Source organism: Pseudochaenichthys georgianus, unplaced genomic scaffold (genome assembly GCF_902827115.2).
Source record: "Pseudochaenichthys georgianus unplaced genomic scaffold, fPseGeo1.2 scaffold_1147_arrow_ctg1, whole genome shotgun sequence".
NCBI classification, from domain to species: Eukaryota; Metazoa; Chordata; class Actinopteri; order Perciformes; family Channichthyidae; genus Pseudochaenichthys; species Pseudochaenichthys georgianus.
Window position 1 is genome coordinate 15,199 of NW_027262093.1, and position 22,370 is coordinate 37,568.

The following is a 22,370-nucleotide window of genomic DNA, read 5'->3' on the forward strand; positions in this document are numbered from 1 at the left end:
GCGGAAAAGGTTGTGGCGGATAGTCAGTCTTGAGCATGCACGTGCACACATAGACCTCAAAGTGGGCTTGAGCCCCTGCCCTTTTTCTTCCTCCAGAGAAAGTGCCCTTTTTATGGGGTGCTTCTTATTTTATTTTATGTTTTTAAATAAATGAATATGTATCTACTGCTGTTCGCGCACACTTTCCAAAAAGATATTAATTGAATAAAAAATGTAAATATCAGGTCGGGAGATTAGACTGTGAAGTTCCGCTGCTCTCTCCCTCCCTCCCTCCCTCCCTCCCTCCCTCCACGTCTCGCGCACAGCGTTGCGGCGGACATCGGCAGTCCCTTCAGACAGACAGGTAGCAGCACCTCCCACTTTACTGTCCCACATCATGCCGGCTTTACTTGTTATTTTGAAGGTGAGTGGTGATGAACAAATGACTAAGCTGCCGGTGTGTGAAAGACACACTCAGAAGCCAAAGTACAGAAGAGAGGCTTTCTGATCTCCTCCTCCTCGCTATTGAGAAGGACATTCCTGTTATCAGGGCTGGACTGGGACAGCAAATCGGCCCTGGCATTTAGACCCAGACCGGCCCAAATCCATAAAACAAACGAATAGTAGCGGTTATTGACAAGAAGAATAACTCAGTATAATTTTAAAAACGCTATTATTATCCTTTTTACGTACCAGGGGCAAACTAAACTAATACATACAACAAGTATGTGTAACTATCAATCATTAGAAATTAGACCTTCAAACCCTCTCACAAAGCGAACAGTGACCGAGCACTAATAGGGGGGTCTGGTGGTGGAGGGGGCGGGGAGGGAGCGGATCAACAGCTTGAGCAGCTGTCAACTCAACTTTGTAAATAACCAACAAAAGACGATCACCGGTTCATCTTGTTTTTGGCTTGAGAATAGTTTGGGCAGCGTGAGAGCGTGAGATTGCACAAGCGTGTGTCACACGCAAGATGCGTGAGAGTTGGCAACCCTGGAGTACCTGCTGCAGGTGGGCCGACCCGTTCTACAAGAGGGAGACAATAGGCTTGTTTGAGACGAGCAAGACCTGCGCATTTGCGATCAACGTCTTGCTAGTGCGTTGCATGATGGTTAGTCATTTTGTCCGACTTGCTCTGGAGGCTCGCCCACATGAGACTTTGAAATCTCGCGGGACAAAGACGCCCGCAGCCTTAAGAGCGAGGCGAGGCGAGTTGGCACCATAGACATATAAAGAGTAGACGCCGCATTGGCTGCTGGGGCGCAAGAAATACGGCCGCCATCTTGGACCGGTCATCCTACAGACATTCTACCCAGAGACAGCAGAGGTTTCAAGATGCCAGAGCACTGTGCAGCATATTGCTGTGCAAATCGGCGGACGATTGCGAACAGGGGTCGGGGGATTACTTTTCACAAGTAAGATTCAACATTATAATTGGTTGTATTTTGTAAATAGAATATTATTGTACTGTATTGATGTCCGCCAGCGAAATCGTAGCCAGCAAACATTATGTTCATGGCCAACTGAGACTTTATAAATCGCTGCTGTAACAAGTGAATGTCCCCGTTGTGGGATGAATAAAGTAAAATCTAATCTAATCTATCTAGGAAGAAGAAGAAGAAAATAAGCTTGACCTCCTTCTTAAAATGTTTTTGTGTTGACTCTCAAATCTCCCGTTTTTATTTTGAAGGTTTCCCAAAGACAAAGATATGAGAAAGAAGTGGGAAGTTGCTTTGAGGAGGGAAGGGTTCACTGCAAGCGAGTCATCCGTGATTTGCAGTGAGCATTTTAAGCAGGACGAGTTTGACAGGACAGATTGTCCGACTCAGAGATGGTGTTATTCCCTCCATCTTCAGCTTCCCGGTTCACCTCCAAAGAGTAGGTGTATCATCATACGGTTATTAGCATTCATAAATGTAAATATTCTATTATCAATAACGTGTGTGTGTGTGTGTGTGTGTGTGTGTGTGTGTGTGTGTGTGTGTGTGTGTGTGTGTGTGTGTGTGTGTGTGTGTGTGTGTGTGTGTGTGTGTGTGTGTGTGTGTGTGTGTGTGTGTGTGTGTGTGTGTGTGTGTGTGTGTGTGTGTGTGTGTGTGTGTGTGTGTGTGTGTGTGTGTGTGTGTGTGTGTGTGTGTGTGTGTGTGTGTGTGTGTGTGTGTGTGTGTGTGTGTGTGTGTGTGTGTGTGTGTGTGTGCCGGAAAAGGGCAGAAAAGCTGAAGAGAGCCTGTCTGTGGCCCCTCAGGACGACCCAGAAGCTTCAACCTCACACTCACAACCTCAGCTTAATGATGTGAGTATTTCTATTTTCAACATCATTCATAATGGTCCTAGACAAAGTAAAATCTCTCTTGTTTGCTGCCACTCATATTAAACACACTCACAAATAAACACATACACACACAATTGAAGACATGTTGAACATGCATTCCTGGCACACACACACACACACACACACACACACACACACACACACGATGCTGGCAGTGGCTTTGACAGGTGATGACTATAAGAAAGAATGTGGGCCATACTCTAGTTGTGTCAAAGTGATGTGTGTGAAGTGAAACATCACTCAAACCATGTTCATCCCTCTTATAGGATCATAGCGATGTCTCGCCTGCTTCTCCTACTGCTCTTAAGGCCAGACTCAATGAAGCTTTAGCAAGAGTGGAGAGTCTCGAGCGAGAGAGGAAGAATGCCATGGCTAGAGAAAAGAGGGCAGAGACCACAGTGAGGAGTCTTTTGGGGGATTTGAGGGAAAAGAACCTCATTAATGAAGAACTCAAAGAGGCTTGATTTCTACTCCGGTAAGATGAAAGTAGCACTTTGAAATTCATGTACATCTTACTCTTACACTCTTTATTAAACTCCTTTGTTATTATATGAAGGGGACTTATTAATTTTTTCTCATACAATTTCAGATCTTCAAATAGACTTCAAGGCAAAGCAGGGCCATGAGTACTCCAAGGACCACAGAGAGTTTGCCCTCACACTCCATCTACATGGTCCAAAGGCATACAAATACCTCAGAGAGACTACAAAAAAAAAGGTAGTCTTAATGTTGTTCAATTTCATTTTTGGAAATTACGGTTGCAAGTACGTTAAATAGCTACTTCTCAATTTTTTTACAGGTGGCTGTGTTCGGTGATGGCAAGCCTGGCCTGAACAAGATGATGCTGAATATGCTGGAGAGAAGATGCCAGGACGACCAGGCTAAACATGGATGTGTTTCACTCATGTTGGATGACATGGCCATCAGAAAACATGTGCAATATAATCCACATAACCAGTCAATGTCTGCTTTTGTCGACATGGGTGATGGAAACAATGAGACCGATGCTGCTACTGAGGCTCTTGTGTTCATGGTGGTTGGCCTACACGGACATTGGAAGGCTCCCATTGCATATTACCTGACGAAGTCTTTGTCACCTGAAACACAAAGGGTCCTAATCTAAATCTAAAATCTAATCTATCTAGGAAGAAGAAGGAAGAAAATAAGCTTGACCTCCTTCTTAAAATGTTTTTGTGTTGACTCTCAAATCTCCCGTTTTTATTTTGATGGTTTCCCAAAGACAAAGATATGAGAAAGAGGTTCTCAGTCATGCTTTGGAGGAGCCGCATGCACGGGGCATTCGGGTGTCATGAGCAACTTTGTGTAAATATGGTTTGGGCGGGGTGGTGTCATGTTCTTGTGTTTAACTTGAACATTTACATTTTTTATATAGATGTAGAAGTACATTTTCATTTTTTATGACATAGATATTCATTTTTACTGATATATAACTTCTGTCTATGTATAATGTATTATTGTTTCTTCATTTTTCAACTTATTAAAATAGCTGAGTATAGGCCTACACAATCTGCTTCACTATCATATATAGACCATTAGTGTTTTTTTATGTGTGTGTGTGTATATATTATATATCGTGTGTCTTTTGCAAAAATACCTATCATACATAACATCAAATACCAGAATATTCTATTGCTGTTAAGCCTACTATGAATATTAAAATACGCCGAATCATGTGTCCGGTATCATGCCTACATATATGACGTTTGCAGAAAACCCCCCCCGTGAAAATCAGTTTTGTATTCAGCGAGTTATGATTGATAAAATGCGCAGACACTTCATTGCGCCTGCCAGACAGATCACACTGAGTGGAGCGGGTGACCGGTCCAAGATGGCGGGCCCACGGCTCGTCAGCGCCAATAGGCAGTAGCGGTCGATGCGGCGTCTACTCTTTATATGTCTATGGTTGGCACAGTTGCTCTCCACGAGCTGCGGAAGCGAAATGCTTGATGGGAAACGGCTCGCTGATATCTCGAGCTGAGCGCTCATTGGTGGTTTTTACCACGTGCTGCTGATGAAGCTCTCCAATTGGCTGGCAAAAGTTTGTTGTTGTTTTGTGTCAGTTTTACGTCGCCACATCCATTCCCGTTTTTCATCATTGTTCCACAATGTTTATCATCATGACATTAATATCTATATATTTTATACTATACTGCTTACCGTTTTCATACTTTATATATCTTAGCATATTCATACACACTGTTCATACTGCTCACAGGCTGATATCTAGTGTATTCATACACACTGTTCATACTGCTCACAGGCTGATATCTAGTGTATTCATACACACTGTTCATACTGCTCACAGGCTGATATCTAGTGTATTCATACACACTGTTCATACTGCTCACAGGCTGATATCTAGTGTATTCATACACACTGTTCATACTGCTCTCAGGCTGATAACTAGTGTATTCATACACACTGTTCATACTGCTCACAGGCTGATATCTAGTGTATTCATACACACTGTTCATACTGCTCACAGGCTGATATCTAGTGTATTCATACACACTGTTCATACTGCTCTCAGGCTGATATCTAGTGTATTAATACACACTGTTCATACTGCTCACAGGCTAATATCTAGTGTATTAATACACACTGTTTATTCATCATTCTATATGTTATTCTGTAGATTGTGTACATTACTTTCCTCTTCACTGCTTGTTGCACCTGGTTAGAAGCTAAACTGCATTTCGTTGTCTCAGTACCTGTAATATGTGCAATAACAATAAAGTTTCTCTTTAAGTTAAACCAAATCATTAAAATAAAATCTATTGTAATGTAATGATTTGGTTTAACCTTATTTATTGAATACATCATTTAAAATGGCAAGATTAAATCAAATTACATCCATGTTGTACACATCATAAAGCTTAAAGTGGCAGCTAAAGAATTAACACAGCAGCAGGTCTGTTCAGTTCATGCTCATGAATCTTCATGTGTGCGGATCTGAAGGGACTGATCATGTGTAGCCTGTCCACCTATCAGTTTGCAAACATTAAGAGGGAGGAGCATTTCTAATGATGGAACCCAGTCACTGGTGTGGTTCATCATCATGTCATTCTCCATACAATACATGTGGGATTTCTATTGCATCCACTTCATCTGCAACGAAAAACGCCAACGCAATTTCCGCCATCGCAAACCCAGCCAGTCAAGCCGACTCCGAGTCCGAGCTGTCCGACTTAAGACGAGCTTTTTGACACCTCCCCCGGCTGCGATCGGCTACTCTCGTCTACTTTCGAGGCGAGCCGCAACGCGTCTCAAACAAGCCTAGTAGCTGTACTTATTCTTTAATGAGCCACATGCCATGATGCACCAACTTCAGACTTCCTCACAGAGCCCCTCCTCCAACACACACGAACGCGCACATGACCAATGAGGGCACGAGATAAGTTTGTGCCCAGATGGAAGGCTGACAGGCAGGTAGGCCATCCCAAGTTCCCATCAGCAGAAACACGTGGGTTTGCTATCCTGGCTCCAAGATGGTGGAATGAGCTCCCATTGACATCAGGACAGCAGAAAGCTTACACACCTTCCAGACTGAAAACCCATCTCTCTCGACTCCACCTCGAGGATAGAACTATTAACAAAGCACTTATATACTAATAAAGGGCTGGCTTCTCTAAAGCCAGTTGAGTAGCACTTGAAATGTTTGGCTCTATGAAACCTGATGTACTTATGATTCTGTTTTCTTCAAGGTTGTGTCTTCCTGGTGGAACGCACTTATTGTAAGTCGCTTTGGATAAAAGCCTCAGCTAAATGCAATGTAATGTAATGTCTGGGGGGGCATGCCCCCCCCCCCCCCCCAGAAGAAAAGTTTTAAAAATAACCCCTTAAATGATGACTTCTAGTTAATTTAAGGGGGGGACCCTATAGTGCCCTGCCTCCCCTTTCTATGACAACACGATAGAGATAGGACCAGATGAGTCTACAGGATGAGTCGAAGGCATCTTGTCTTGGGCTCGTTTCTCCCACAGCTTGACGCTCTGATGTGACTCCCTGATAAACACTGCTATGTCATTGATTAGGTTGAAAAGTGTTCCACATTCGATGACATTTTGGGTAGTTTCCAACACACTCTCACTCCCTAAGCGTCCAATAGCGACGTTTGGTCAGTGTCCGTGGCGTCCAATTGTGACGCTCCTAGGCTCCTTCAGCGTCATAAAGGGACGCAAATAGCTTTCAACTGATTGCAATGTATTCCCATCTGCGTCGGGATTTGACGCTCATGGAAGCACGGCATTCGTTTATGTCGGCTGCCCTTAAAGGTAATGTGAGCTTCCATTCCCAGGAGTAAAGGATGGCAGAAGACACTACACTACCCAGAATCCCCAGCTATCGTTTGGACTACACCATGTGCTCTTGACAAACCCCGTGATAGTCCTCAAGCTCTGTGATTGGAGAGTGTGCTCCGAGGGTTACCGAGCCTCGAACAGCACTTGAAATGGGATGGAACCACGGCAGACTGTCCAAAACTGGATTTGAACGGGTCCACCGCGTCCCCCCCTCCCCCACCCCGTCCCCAGAACTACACATGCTGGCTATTCTGTTTCGCAACATGTTCTCTATGGCACGTCTCTACTGGGAGTTGTAGTTTTAAAAGACGTTTTCGTATTTCCCATAATAAGAAGTTGCCAGTATTAAACTGTGTACATCCCTGGAGGTTTAGGGGACAGGAAACACTCACATTTAAAACATATAATTAATAAATGGGTGAAAATTGCTTGTGCCCATAATGGGCAGTATTAATATATATACCCACATGCCAGCTAAGGTCAGAAGAGCTTTATTTAACAGCTGGTCTTATGTGTGTGACCCCTGTGATAACATTACATTACATTAATTGATAAGCCTGAAACATGCACTTGTCAAGGTTCAGAGGCACATTGTGCAAATATGGCCGTAGCCATCGATCAGCTTAAGATAAGATATACTTTATTGATCCCAAGTTGGAACATTTGCGTTACATCAGCATGTGTAACAGTTAAATATGCAGTTGTGTTTATTTGAAAATCATTTAGTATAATCACATAAATTCTGTGTTTTATATTCAACAATTCTGTGTTCTTTATTTATTGATTGTTCAATACCTGACAAGGCCGGAGATGAAATATCTACATACATCTTATAAGAGTAATACATTATGTATAATATCAGTTAAAATAAGTGCTTCAACATAGTTAACATTGCTGGAGGTATGCACACATATTGATAGATGTCTTGTAATGCACTATTGAGGAACCTGCAACCCAAGTTTTTCATTCAGTGCAGAACTACACCACAGTTGTGTAGGCCTATATGATATGTCAATAAACCTTAGAACATCATGAAATCTTGAACGGGATGTGCAAAATAGTCATTACATACAGTCTTTAATTAACAATTAGTAGAGAATAACGAGTAATGAATATACTTTATAGGGATCGTATTAATATCTAATAATAAAAATATTCATTATTCTCCTGTAAATAGCTTAGAGTATTTGCTCGGGAAATACATTGTATAATATTACAGTTTTGCAGACTAATTGTTGTTGTTGTTGTTGTTGTTGTTGTTGTTGTTGTTGTCCAAATATAAATTGGGCACTCTGATGTTTTATAGAACATTAATTATCATGATAATAATCAATAAGGAAATCATGTCTGACTCTGTTTGAAATAGCTGAGATGAAACACATGGTGTGGAGAAAGAGAGACTGGTCATGAAATCATTGAACAGACTTCACTGATGGGATGTGTGATTACATGAAATGTTTGGGTCATTAATAAAGGTTTGTCTTTCAAAAACACAAACAGGATGTTCTTCTTGTGTCCAAGGTGCTACGAAGCTGATGGAGAACATGTGGAAGTGATCTGAGACTAAATGAAGCTCAGCGCAAGTTCAACCAGGAAGACCGTCTTTACTCATTCATTTACTATTTCCATGTTACTACTCTCTCTCCTCTCAATCAGTGATCGGGGGCGGAAAAGGTTGTGGCGGATAGTCAGTCTTGAGCATGCACGTGCACACATAGACCTCAAAGTGGGCTTGAGCCACTGCCCTTTTTATTCCTCCAGAGAAAGTGCCCTTTTTATGGGGTGCTTCTTATTTTATTTTTATGTTTTTAAATAAATGAATATGTATCTACTGCTGTTCGCACACACTTTCCAAAAAGATATTGCTTGAATAAAAAATGTAAATATCAGGTCGGGAGATTAGACTGTGAAGTTCCGCTGCTCTCTCCCTCCCTCCCTCCCTCCCTCCCTCTCTCTCTCCCTCCCTCTCTCCCTCCCTCCCTCCACGTCTCGCGCACAGCGTTGCGGACATCGGCAGTCCCTTCAGACAGACAGGTAGCAGCACCTCCCACTTTACTGTCCCACATCATGCCGGCTTTACTTGTTATTTTGAAGGTGAGTGGTGATGAACAAATGACTAAGCTGCCGGTGTGTGAAAGACACACTCAGAAGCCAAAGTACAGAAGAGAGGCTTTCTGATCTCCTCCTCCTCGCTATTGAGAAGGACATTCCTGTTATCAGGGCTGGACTGGGACAGCAAATCGGCCCTGGCATTTAGACCCAGACCGGCCCAAATCCATAAAACAAACGAATAGTAGCGGTTATTGACAAGAAGAATAACTCAGTATAATTTTAAAAACGCTATTATTATCCTTTTTACGTACCAGGGGCAAACTCAACTAATACATACAACAAGTATGTGTAACTATCAATCATTAGAAATTAGACCTTCAAACCCTCTCACAAAGCGAACAGTGACCGAGCACTAATAGGGGGGTCTGGTGGTGGAGGGGGCGGGGAGGGAGCGGATCAACAGCTTGAGCAGCTGTCAACTCAACTTTGTAAATAACCAACAAAAGACGATCACCGGTTCATCTTGTTTTTGGCTTGAGAATAGTTTGGGCAGCGTGAGAGCGTGAGATTGAGAGTGAAAGCGTGTGTCACACGCCAGATGCGTGAGAGTTGGCAACCCTGGAGTACCTGCTGCAGGTGGGCCGACCCGTTCTACAAGAGGGAGACAATAGCTGTACTTATTTTTTAATGAGCCACATGCCATGATGCACCAACTTCAGACTTCCTCACAGAGCCACTCCTCCAACACACACGAACGCGCACATGACCAATGAGGGCACGAGATAAGTTTGTGCCCAGATGGAAGGCTGACAGGCAGGTAGGCCGTCCCAAGTTCCCATCAGCAGAAACACGTGGGTTTGCTATCCTGGCTCCAAGATGGTGGAATGAGCTCCCATTGACATCAGGACAGCAGAAAGCTTACACACCTTCCAGACTGAAAACCCATCTCTCTCGACTCCACCTCGAGGATAGAACTATTAACAAAGCACTTATATACTAACAAAGGGCTGGCTTCTCTAAAGCCAGTTGAGTAGCACTTGAAATGTTTGGCTCTATGAAACCTGATGTACTTATGATTCAGTTTTCTTCAAGGTTGTGTCTTCCTGGTGGAACGCACTTATTGTAAGTCGCTTTGGATAAAAGCCTCAGCTAAATGCAATGTAATGTAATGTCTGGGGGGGTATGCCCCCCCCCCCCCCCCCAGAAGAAAAGTTTTAAAAATAACCCCTTAAATGATGACTTCTAGTTAATTTAAGGGGGGGCCCTATAGTGCCCTGCCTCCCCTTTCTATGACAACACGATAGAGATAGGACCAGATGAGTCTACAGGATGAGTCGACGGCATCTTGTCTTGGGCTCGTTTCTCCCACAGCTTGACGCTCTGATATGACTCCCTGATAAACACTGCTATGTCATTGATTAGGTTGAAAAGTGTTCCACATTCGATGACATTTTGGGTAGTTTCCAACACACTCTCACTCCCTAAGCGTTCAATAGCGACGTTTGGTCAGTGTCCGTGGCGTCCAGTTGTGACGCTCCTAGGCTCCTTCAGCGTCATAAAGGGACGCAAATAGCTTTCAACTGATTGCAATGTATTCCCATCTGCGTCGGGATTTGACGCTCATGGAAGCACGGCATTCGTTTATGTCGGCTGCCCTTAAAGGTAATGTGAGCGTCCATTCCCAGGAGTAAAGGATGGCAGAAGACACTACACTACCCAGAATCCCCAGCTATCGTTTGGACTACACCATGTGCTCTTGACAAACCCCGTGATAGTCCTCAAGCTCTGTGATTGGAGAGTGTGCTCCGAGGGTTACCGAGCCTCGAACAGCACTTGAAATGGGATGGAACCACGGCAGACTGTCCAAAACTGGATTTGAACGGGTCCACCGCGTCCCCCCTCCCCCACCCCGTCCCCAGAACTACACATGCTGGCTATTCTGTTTCGCAACATGTTCTCTATGGCACGTCTCTACTGGGAGTTGTAGTTTTAAAAGACGTTTTCGTATTTCCCATAATAAGAAGTTGCCAGTATTAAACTGTGTACATCCCTGGAGGTTTAGGGGACAGGAAACACTCACATTTAAAACATATAATTAATAAATGGGTGAAAATTGCTTGTGCCCATAATGGGCAGTATTACTATATATACCCACATGCCAGCTAAGGTCAGAAGAGCTTTATTTAACAGCTGGTCTTATGTGTGTGACCCCTGTGATAACATTACATTACATTAATTGATAAGCCTGAAACATGCACTTGTCAAGGTTCAGAGGCACATTGTGCAAATATGGCCGTAGCCATCGATCAGCTTAAGATAAGATATACTTTATTGATCCCAAGTTGGAACATTTGCGTTACATCAGCATGTGTAACAGTTAAATATGCAGTTGTGTTTATTTGAAAATCATTTAGTATAATCACATAAATTCTGTGTTTTATATTCAACAATTCTGTGTTCTTTATTTATTGATTGTTCAATACCTGACAAGGCCGGAGATGAAATATCTACATACATCTTATAAGAGTAATACATTATGTATAATATCAGTTAAAATAAGTGCTTCAACATAGTTAACATTGCTGGAGGTATGCACACATATTGATAGATGTCTTGTAATGCACTATTGAGGAACCTGCAACCCAAGTTTTTCATTCAGTGCAGAACTACACCACAGTTGTGTAGGCCTATATGATATGTCAATAAACCTTAGAACATCATGAAATCTTGAACGGGATGTGCAAAATAGTCATTACATACAGTCTTTAATTAACAATTAGTAGAGAATAACGAATAATGAATATACTTTATAGGGATCGTATTAATATCTAATAATAAAAATATTGAAATTCAATAACATGCTTTAACCACCAGGTGTCCCTTGATATCAGCTGTGCACCTTTATGGTGTAAATACAGCCTATCTACCAATTGGATCAAATATAAAAGTGAGCCGAATTAGTGTTGATACTGCAAGGAGACGTATTGTGTGAAAAGAAATGTAAGATGTTGTTTAATGGCTGATATATTTATGATCCACGTCACGTTTTCAGTTCCTCATGTTTGTCTTCTCATCAGGGCTCTATAAATACAGAACTACGGCAGATATGTAATATGTAATGCAGCCGAACCTGTGACGTTTAGATACTACTGGGACCCCAAAGCAGAGACTGACAAAAATAAAGTTTCAAAAAGTTTAATAGACAAGGTAATCCAAGGCAGGTACTGACGACAGGGAGCTTGGCTGGCCGTAGTAAACCAAAAACAAAGCTGCGGAAAAACGTTTCCGACCAAAACTCAAAAAGAACTCCTAAACCAACTACAACAGACTCCAGGCTGCAGAAAGGCACTCCGGACCGCGGGACAGCATGAAAAATACTCTGGCAGAGAAGTGAGGTGAGGGCCAGGCTCTTAAAGAGCAGGTAATCAAGTGAGTGGGGACAGGTGTGCCTCATCTGCAGCCAGGAGTAACCAGCCACGCCCCCCTGTCACACACCAGCCCTGCAGAGACAGAAAGACAGAGTAGTGAGGGGTAAAAGGAGCACACAACAAGTTAAACACAAAAACAACAAAAGCCCCATGCAAAACATAACAGTACCCCCCCCCTCAAAGGACGCCTCCTGGCGGCCTACCAGGACTATCCGGGAAACGGACATAAAAGTCTCTCAAGAGTTTTGGGTCCAAAATCAGCGAGCGAGAAACCCATTGTCGCTCCTCTGGCCCATACCCCACCCAATCCACTAAATACTGGTATCCACGGCCCCACCTTCGAACTTTCAGCAACCTCCGTACAGTGAAGGCCGGGTGGTTGTCGATGAGCCGGGGGGGTGAAGGGGGTTTGGTTGGAGGGCAAAGAGGGCTGCAGGAAACTCTCTTATGGAGTGACACATGAAAAGTGGGGTGCACCTTCAAGGCAAGAGGCAACTTAAGCCTAACCACACTAGGATTGATGACCCGTTCTATCTCATAAGGTCCAATGTACCTGGGAGTGAGTTTCCGAGAATCCGTTTGAAGAGGGATGTCACGGGAGGAAAGCCAAACCTTCTGGCCCGGTTGGTAATCCGGAGCTGGTCGTCGATGACGATCCGCCATCCTCTGGTTCCGGGCGGAGGTGCGGGTAAGAGCTGCCCGGGCTTCACGCCAGACTCTGCGGGCTCGCCGAAGATGCCCCTGTACTGAGGGAACTGCCACCTCTCTCTCTTGAACCGGGAAAAGGGGAGGTTGGAAGCCGTTGGAAGCCATAAAGGGTGACATACCTGTGGCAGAGCACACCAGGGAGTTGTGGGCGTACTCAACCCATGGCAGATGAAGAGACCATGAGGGTGGGTTTCGAGAGGCAACACAACGAAGAGCCGTTCCCAGGTCCTGATTTGCCCGCTCCGTCTGGCCATTGGTTTAGGGATGGTACCCAGAGGACAAACTGGCCGACGCCCCCAATGCCCGACAAAAGGCCTTCCAAACTTGGGAGGAAAACTGCGGACCCCTGTCTGAAACAATATCCTGAGGGATACCATGCAGCCTAAAAACATGCTGGGTGAGAAGAGTGGCAGTCTCGAGGGCAGAAGGTAGTTTAGGCAGGGGGACAAAGTGCACAGCCTTAGAGAAACGGTCAACGATGGTCAGAATAGTGTCGTTCCCATCTGATGTTGGGAGACCAGTCACAAAATCCACCGCAATGTGGGACCAGGGCCGGTGGGGAATGGGAAGTGGGCGAAGAAGGCCAGCGGGGGCCTGATGTGAGGCCTTGCTGCGGGCACAGACGGAACAAGCTGAGACATACTCCTTCGTGTCTGCGGACATAGTGGGACACCAGAAGCGTTGTCGAATTAGAGCCAGGGTCCGATGAAAGCCTGCATGGCAGGCAACTTTGGACGTGTGTCCCCACTGGAGCACTGGAGATCTAACATCGGGGGAAACGAACAGCCGGTCTGGTGGACAATCCTGAGCCGCTGGATGGTCCTCCTGGGCCACCCTTTCAATCTCCCATCTAGCTGCTCCCACAACACAGGAAGATGGCAGAATGGTTGCATCCCTTGAGTCCTCCACTGGGGAAGCGAACTGCCGGGACAAGGCGTCAGCCTTCACATTCCTGGAGCCAGGCCGGTAGGTCAAGGTGAAGTTGAACCGTCCCAGGAAGAGAGCCCACCGAGCCTGGCGTGAGTTGAGCCTGCGTGCAGAGCGAAGGTAAGACAAATTCTTATGGTCCGTCCATACTATAAAAGGATGGTTGGCTCCCTCCAGCCAGTGCCTCCATTCTTGAAGGGCCAGAACCACTGCCAGCAACTCCCGATTACCAACGTCGTAATTCCTCTCAGCAGGGGTCAGCCGACGAGAGAAGAACGCACAAGGGTGGAGCTTCTGGTCTGCGGGGGAACGCTGGGATAAAACTGCCCCCACTCCAGAATCAGAGGCATCCACCTCCACCACAAACTGGACCCCTGGATCAGAATGAGAGAGCACAGGAGCAGTGGCAAACAGACATTTCAGTTTTACAAAAGCTGCCTCAGCTGCAGGAGACCACTCAAAAGGCAACTTGACAGAGGTGAGTTTAGTCAGAGGCACTGCTACCCTACTATAGTCCCGAATAAACCTTCTATAAAAGTTAGCAAAGCCCAGAAACCTTTGCAACTGCTTCCTGTTAGAGGGAGTGGGCCACTCGGTCACTGCTTGGACCTTGGCGGGGTCAGTCCTTAATTGTCCCTTGTCGACGATAAAACCCAGGAAACTCACAGAAGAGGCATGAAACTCGCACTTCTCAGCCTTAACATACAGTCTGTTCTCAAGAAGTCTCTGCAGTACCAGCCTAACATGCTGGACATGCTCCTGAAGAGTGCGAGAGAAGATAAGGATGTCATCAAGGTACACAAAAACAAACCTGTTTAACATGTCACGCAATACATCATTAATCATAGCTTGAAAAACCCCAGGTGCGTTCGTTAACCCAAAAGGCATTACTAAATACTCAAAATGTCCCCTGGGAGTATTGAATGCAGTCTTCCACTCATCCCCCTCCCTTATTCTCACCAAGTGGTACGCATTGCGAAGATCCAACTTAGTGAAGATGGTGGCTTCATGAAGGGGAACACAGGCTGAGTCTATGAGTGGAAGGGGGTACTTGTTCTTGACTGTGATCTCATTAAGCCCTCTGTAGTCTATGCAAGGGCGTAGGGTCTTATCCTTCTTGTCCACAAAAAAGAAACCTGCGCCCATAGGCGATGAAGAGGGGCGAATAAGCCCAGCAGCGAGTGAGTCAGAGATGTAACTCTCCATGGCCTCCTTCTCTGGCCTAGAGATATTGTACAGTTTACTTGACGGAAAGGGGGTGCCAGGGAGCAAATCTATGGCACAATCGTAGGGCCGGTGAGGCGGCAAGGATAGGGCGTGGTCCTTGCTGAAAACCTCCTTGACACTGTGATATTCAGGGGGTACAGAGGTGAGATCAATGGGTTTGAGGGGGTCTGGTGCTCTAGTAACTGTGGGGGGTACAGCAGAGTGTAAGCAATGAGAGTGACAGAATAAACTCCAGTTAATGATAGACGAGTTGGCCCAATCTATGTGGGGGTTATGGAGCTTCAACCACGGAAAACCTAAAAACGAGTGGCGACATGGGTGAGGGGATAAGGTACAGGGAGATTATCTCGTGATGGTTGCCAGAGATCTTGAGGGAAACTGGAGCAGTACGGTGAGTAACTTGGGCTAGGAGTCTCCCATCTAAGGCAAACACATCCTTAGGTTCTGGAAGAGGCTCAAAAGGAAGTTTAGACTGCATCACAAAGTCAGAGTCAATGAAATTGTCATCCGCACCAGAATCAATCAAGACCTGCAGCGGAACAGAGTTCTGAGACCAGGAAATAGTACCTTTGACTGGGATGCGGTTGGAGGAGGCTGAGTTGATAGAAGTGTGGCTCATCAGTGCTCCCCCTGTCGCTGATGAGCCATGTCTTTTGGCAGAGAGGGACAACCGGCGCTGACGTGACCAGCCTGGCCACAGTAGAAGCAGAGTCTCTGACGAAGCCGGCGTTGACGTTCTGATGGAGTAAGCGTCATCCTTCCCAGCTGCATGGGCTCCTCCATAAAGAAGGGAGACCTGGGTATCTGGAGAAGGTCTGGGAGGCCCGGAGTCAGGAGGATGGCGAGAAGGTCCAGAGAATGCCGGCCGACTAGGAAACTTGGACGGAGGGGGAAAGGAGGTGGAGCTATGTTTTCCTGATCTCTCCCTACGCCTCTCGCGGAGGCGGTTATCTAGTCGTATCGCTAGAGAAATCAACTCCTCTAAGGAGGAGGTGTCATCCCTAACAGCTAGTTCATCCTTTAACTCATCATTAAGCCCCTTATAAAAAATTCCCAGCAAAGCCATGTCATCCCAACCGCTCTCAGCTGCAAGAATGCGGAAATCAATAGCAAAATCAGCAACAGAGCCTGAACCCTGGTGGAGTGAAAGGAGTCTTTTACCAGCCTCCTTCCCCCTCACTGGATGATCAAACACTCTACGCATCTCTGCAGTAAAAGACGACAGAGACTGACTAATAGGCGAGTTGCTGTTAGATATGGCAAGGGCCCATGCTGCTGCTTTATCACTCAGTAGGCTCATGATGAAAGCAAGCCTAGTTCTATCAGTGGAATAAGTGAAAGGCTGTTGCTCAAACACAAGACTACACTGGTGTAAGAACTGACTACAAGACCCTACATCTCCTGAATACCTGACGGATGTGGGGATAAAGGGCTCACGAGGATTGCAGCGCTGTCGTTCTGGATCAGCTTGAGGTGGAGGAGCAGGGTCTGTAGCTTGAGCATCGGCAGTCGGCGGGAGTGTGGAGAGATGTGCTGCGACCTGTTCCATACGGCCTCCGATGTTGGTCACACCGGCGGTTAAATCCCGAATCGCTTCCATAACTCTCTGCAGAGCTCTGTCATGTTGCCCTATCATTACCCCTTGAGCAGCAAGCGCTTCCCTGAGTCTCTCATTCTCTGCGGGGTCCATATTGGAGTATTCTGTGACGTTTAGATACTACTGGGACCCCAAAGCAGAGACTGACAAAAATAAAGTTTCAAAAAGTTTAATAGACTAGGTAATCCAAGGCAGGTACTGACGACAGGGAGCTTGGCTGGCCGTAGTAAACCAAAAACAAAGCTGCGGAAAAACGTTTCCGACCAAAACTCAAAAAGAACTCCTAAACCAACTACAACAGACTCCAGGCTGCAGAAAGGCACTCCGGACCGCGGGACAGCATGAAAAATACTCTGGCAGAGAAGTGAGGTGAGGGCCAGGCTCTTAAAGAGCAGGTAATCAAGTGAGTGGGGACAGGTGTGCCTCATCTGCAGCCAGGAGTAACCAGCCACGCCCCCCTGTCACACACCAGCCCTGCAGAGACAGAAAGACAGAGTAGTGAGGGGTAAAAGGAGCACACAACAAGTTAAACACAAAAACAACAAAAGCCCCATGCAAAACATAACAGAACCGTGTATTACAATGCCGTTATGTGATGACTTTCAAAGAGAAAAGCAAGCACACTCGGAATAAGGTATTATTATTATTATTTTGGTCTGTTTGCGGTATTTGTTAATGACGATGTGCTCTGAGATGTGAGACTGGAATTGCAGAGGGGGAAATAACGTAGGCTATCTTTAGATGCGGATTTTGTTAAACTAATATGTTTGCGCTGTGGACCAACACTATACATTGACGGGGAAGGGGGTAGCAATAAAGATAACACCATTAAACAGTTACACAACATAACAGAAATAATATCGATAGCAGCGTCCCTAGCAACCACCTTGGTAACAATGAAAACGTCGCGATTTCCTGAAGTAATCTTCGTAATAACTAGCAAACTAAAGATCATGTACATCCACTGCACACATAATCTGAAATAACAACTCATATTTCTCGCATCAAATGACATCAAAACGCATTTTAATAGCCAAACTAACTTTAAAATAGGCATTTTACACCCAGAATAAAACGAAGTTCGGCCATGTTTTCTTTTTCTGCAGGGAGAAATTATAGCTGGGGATTCTGGGTAGTGTAGTGTCTTCTGCCATCCTTTACTCAGAAAAAATATTTGTTTCTCCGAATCGAAGGGGAAAAATACAAAAGCATTGCACACAATTTAAACCAATCAATGTTGTGTAATTAACAAGGATAATCTGGTGTTTTTTAGTCGATGAGTAGTGCAGATATCACTGTAAAATCAATCGACAGTAAGGGGAATATTTACTTCCGGGTGTACAATTCTCCGCTATCCAATGAGAATGGACGCTCACATTGCCTTTAAGGGCAGTCGACACAAACGAATGCCGTGCTTCCATGAGCGTCCATAGAAGCACATGGACATCCCGGAAAGCCGAAAATGGACGCTAAGGCCCCCCCCCCTTGCGTTGAAAATGGACGCTAAGGCCCCCCCCCTTGCATTGAAAATGGACGCTAAGGCCCCCCCCCTTGCGTTGGAAAAAGCCGGCAGGGGACTTGACATAAAGTCAACATTGGCCGACCTGGGAGTGAGGATGTGTTGCACATTCAGCTGTTATAGGCAACTTGATGCTCTGCTCACGGATGACTCGATGAGCGTAATAAACTGTTAAGATGATGACCTTACGTGTGCATAACATTTTTCTTCTTTGAGGGGGTCTGCCCCCAAAAAACAGTTTCAAGTCCTGAGAAAATCAAATAAGACGGTGTGTAGAACTACACTGCCCAGCCAAAAAAAGTAACCACTTTGATGTAACTATAGGCCAGTAGGTAAAGACTTTCCACTGGATAATAACTGCACTGAAAAAAAAGGCCGTTGGATTAACATGATTTTAATATAGAAACCGGTTGCACACATTAAAAACACGTGTACTCAAAACTATTCCATTATGTTAAAGACACACAACTATGTTATGTCAAAGAAACATGAAATTGTTATGTTTATTTGGATATATCCGCCTTCTTTCATTTATCTTTCCATTCCCACAACAATATACATAAATAAATGGCATATTTTGGACATAGTTCGAATGGTGATTAATCATGATTAATTAATTTTTAAGCTGTGATTAATCTGATTAAAAATTGTAATCGTTTGACAGCCCTAGTTTCCACACAAATCATAATGTTTTGCAAATTATTTGGCGGCCCACTTGCAACGCCTTCGCGGACCACTAGGGCTGCACTACACGTTGGGAACCGCTGCTAAAGATACATCGATAATAGACATAGATGAGAACTTCCACACCAACACTATGTGCCATATACATATATATCATTACCATCATTACAAAACACTCGCTGCTATATAACTATATTATTATTAGTAATAAGGTGCTATGATAACGTATCTGCCACTACGTTTTTTTGCACTACTAAATAATATTTACATTAAATATGTGACCGTCTATGTTTCCTGTAGATATTTAATCGCTCTTTTACACTGTTAGTGTACAGTTTTACTATTATGCTGCTGTGTTTATTGTATTCTTGTAACTCTTGACACAATAATAAATGAATAAAGTCCTTCCTTATCTTAAATGACTAGTTCTTAATATCAAAACGATGCAGTTTCAATGCAGCTATAAAATCATCTTCATGTTATTGAATGATGACGAAAAACATGTTTGTTTCTGCAGTCGATGGGAAGTTGGAGGAAGGACGCCCGTCTCTTTTGGCCAAACTGTTATCCAGCGTCCCCGTGGGAGAGCTGGGACACAGCAGCAGCTCCGAGGGGGAGAAGGAGTTCGCTGCTCCAGAGTGGGACGTCCCGCTGTCCAAAAACAGCGTCCGTAAGTCCACGAGAGAAACTGTCCCTCAAAAATCACCCAGAAACTACGAGGCACTCTCTTTTTCATTTCTAAACTGGAAAATCCCTTTTATTTTAATGGCAAAGTCATTCCAACACGTTTCAGCGTCACGGCTTTGTGAGGGAATCGATCGGATCTAAAGACCCTAACCCTGCTGCTAAAATCCAAACTACAAAACTACAAGGCACTCCTTTTGATTTCTAAATTGAAATCCCATTTTTATTTTCCAGATTCAAGGCTTTATTGTCACGTGCACATCAGCTACAGTGTAGATTATGGCTGCTCAATTAATCGTATTTTAATCTTAGCTTCTGAAGCAAGTGACTCGGAAGACATGTGCTACCAAGCAAGCATCCTCGCGATTGAGAAACGGCCTGTGGGTGTTTCTCAATCGGAAAACGAAGAGTGGAACAGGCTAGCAAGTGTGCAGGTGCGCGTCATATGAGGCCCCGCCTTACATTTTCCGCCACAGATTTGGGGAAATTGGTCCGTGCGCAAAGCATTGTGGGGATTTTCAGACCGCGGAGTCTACCCATCTGCAGCCTCGAAATTTCCCGCAACGAAGGACGGTAGAATTCCAAGCGTCCTGGACATTGGAATAGCCCTTCGGCGGCACTCGATGACGTAGCATCCTTGAAATAGTTGCTCTGGAGCAGCCTTCCTCGACATTGAGAAACACCCTCTGTGCTTTAATGTCAGCCACACCACTTGGAGACGGAGAATCAAGAAGTAACCCTGATTTAATATTGATATATGTTCTTATTCCTCCCACAGCTCTGGATTATGGAGTCCTCTGGAAACAGCCAGCAGTCCGAACTTCCACTCTGCCAACTCCTTCTCTGCGTTTGGACCATAGACTGTATATATAAATGGACGTAGGGTCCGTGACGTCACCCATAGGATTCTGCAGAGTTGCCGTGAAGCCCTTAGTAGGCGGAGTCGGCCACTAACGGCTCGACAGTGACGCCAGAGTCTAACTCCCGCCTTCTCCCGCCTGCTCCAAATAAGGGCAAAGAGGCGGTGCTGAGGCGGAGCCGAGGCGGGACAGGGCGGGACCTGCTGCCACCGAGCGTGACGTTCCAGACCTAGCTCAGGCTAAGAAGCTAAGCTAACATGCTCTCAGTAATAAGCTAACAACCTATGCTAACAACCCAGCTTGCGGTCACTGCTCCTCGTTCCCGGCATATTCTGAAGGTAAGATACCCTGTAACTTTACAAAACTTGTCCTTTTGATTTAAATGTTCTTGAACCTACACAATACAATTGTTTTTTAAGTGCTTCACCGTTTTTCAAATATAAATGTCATTTAACTAAACTTTGTAAACTAGCAGAGATATGGCTAGTGTTGCGTGAATTAAATGTGATTAATGAAATATGACTGTAGAAAAAGAAAGGTGCTTTTATATTGATTAATTCTTTTACATTTATTTCAGCATTAAGCAAAAAGAAGATTGCAACCTCCTCCACGCCAAACTGCACAACCTGTAAGTTGATGGTCCTGGCTTACTTTACATGACTTCAGATGGTTGACATTACACACAAACATACTATACATATACATGTGTGCACAATTGTAGATAAACAGCACACAGTATATAAATATATATATATATATAAACTGTTTGCTGTTAATCTGTTTTTTGAGGTTTTGCTCTCTTGTTACTTTTAACCATACAGGTGTGATTTCATAGTTATTTTGCATGTTATTGTCAAAGGAACAAAATGAGCAACCCTTTATAATTGATTTGATATTCCGCATGATCTGAAGCATTTGTTGCTCTCATTTATTTTCCTCCCATAGTGACTGTATGGATAATCGGAGACAGCTATGTCCGGCGTGGAGCCCAGAGAGCTACAGAGACCATCGGCAGCAACCTTGGCCTCGACCTGAGGGTGTGCTGGTTCGGTTGGGGTGGACTGCGCTGGAGAGGTGTCCTCCCTTTCTTTTCCTACTCCCTGCGAGGAAGAGCAGTCCCGGATGTCCTCCTCATCCACTGTGGCGGCAATCACTTGGGGGATGTGCCCAGTGTTCAGTTGCTGAACCAGATGAAGGAGGACCTGCACCAGCTTCACCATCGGCACCCTGGCATGAAGATCATGCTCTCCCAGAGGCGCCGGTGGAGGGCTGGTGCAAATCCTGTCAAAATTGACAAGGCCCGGAAGTTTGTTAACAGTGTTATGGCTACTTTTGTTCATAGCCTAAATGGTGCCATTGTTGACCACTCCAACATTAGACATGACAGTCCTGGGCTGTTTTTGCGAGATGGAGTTAATTTCACCCCTTGGAGAAATGATATATTTTTTAAGTCACTAGCCAATTGCCTGAAAGACCACCTCCAAAGACTGTGAACTGCTAAAATGTCAGTATCACTGTCTTTGGATTTGGCCTTTAGAGTATGTATTCTAAGGCCCTTGCTAAGCCCAGACTGTCATGGCTAATGTTGAGTTAGACATTACATCTGTAGCCATAACACTGTTAACATGGCTGCTCTTCCTCTTCCCCACATCCCACCCCCCCTCTTCCCCCAATGGACTCTGCAGCTCTCCAGGCCCATGCTGGGCATGGCTGTCTGTCAAACCTTTTATTTTGTATTTGTTATGATGTTTTTTGTTATTTTATTTGTTAAAATAATTCTGTATTTATGTAAATATTGAAAATAAATTACATTCATATTTTCACTTCTTTTGTCTACTGCTTACTGAAAATGTTAGCTATCACATCCAAATGGGACTATCAAATGAAAGGATAAGCTTACCATACAATACAGAAAACATTACACATTAAGGCTCAAATCTTTTCCCAAGCCGGAGCAGTCTGAAAAGAGTCCCAAGTTTAAAAACACAAAATCTTGACAATGAATACTACGCTGTCATTTATCATGACAATGCAAACAACAGGAAGGTCTC

At 44.7% G+C, this 22,370-nt stretch overlaps 1 protein-coding gene and 3 long non-coding RNA genes across 5 annotated transcripts; 2 read left to right on the forward strand and 2 right to left on the reverse strand.

The window, feature by feature from the left end:
- Window positions 1–340: 340 nt before the first annotated feature.
- LOC139433183 (uncharacterized) lies at window positions 341–4,005 on the forward strand. 2 transcript variants are annotated; one of them, XR_011642750.1, is made up of 6 exons: window positions 341–403; window positions 1,673–1,860; window positions 2,186–2,272; window positions 2,578–2,786; window positions 2,901–3,028; window positions 3,111–4,005. It is a non-coding gene; the product is annotated as an uncharacterized lncRNA (long non-coding RNA). The 2 variants fall into 2 exon arrangements; XR_011642749.1 differs by lacking the exon at window positions 341–403 and adding an exon at window positions 1,000–1,397.
- Window positions 4,006–11,864: 7,859 nt separating this feature from the next.
- LOC139433184 (uncharacterized) lies at window positions 11,865–13,122 on the reverse strand. Its single transcript, XR_011642751.1, has 2 exons — window positions 12,667–13,122; window positions 11,865–12,185 (listed from the first exon to the last, which is right to left on the reverse strand). It is a non-coding gene; the product is annotated as an uncharacterized lncRNA (long non-coding RNA).
- Window positions 13,123–13,342: 220 nt separating this feature from the next.
- Window positions 13,343–16,665, reverse strand: LOC139433182 (uncharacterized). The gene is made up of 3 exons (XM_071202086.1): window positions 15,543–16,665; window positions 13,590–14,122; window positions 13,343–13,474 (listed from the first exon to the last, which is right to left on the reverse strand). The coding sequence occupies exons 1-3, from the start codon at window positions 16,663–16,665 to the stop codon at window positions 13,343–13,345; spliced, it is 1,788 nt and encodes a 595-aa protein (XP_071058187.1).
- Window positions 16,666–19,887: 3,222 nt separating this feature from the next.
- Window positions 19,888–22,176, forward strand: LOC139433185 (uncharacterized). Its single transcript, XR_011642752.1, has 3 exons — window positions 19,888–20,657; window positions 20,897–20,947; window positions 21,265–22,176. It is a non-coding gene; the product is annotated as an uncharacterized lncRNA (long non-coding RNA).
- Window positions 22,177–22,370: the final 194 nt, after the last annotated feature.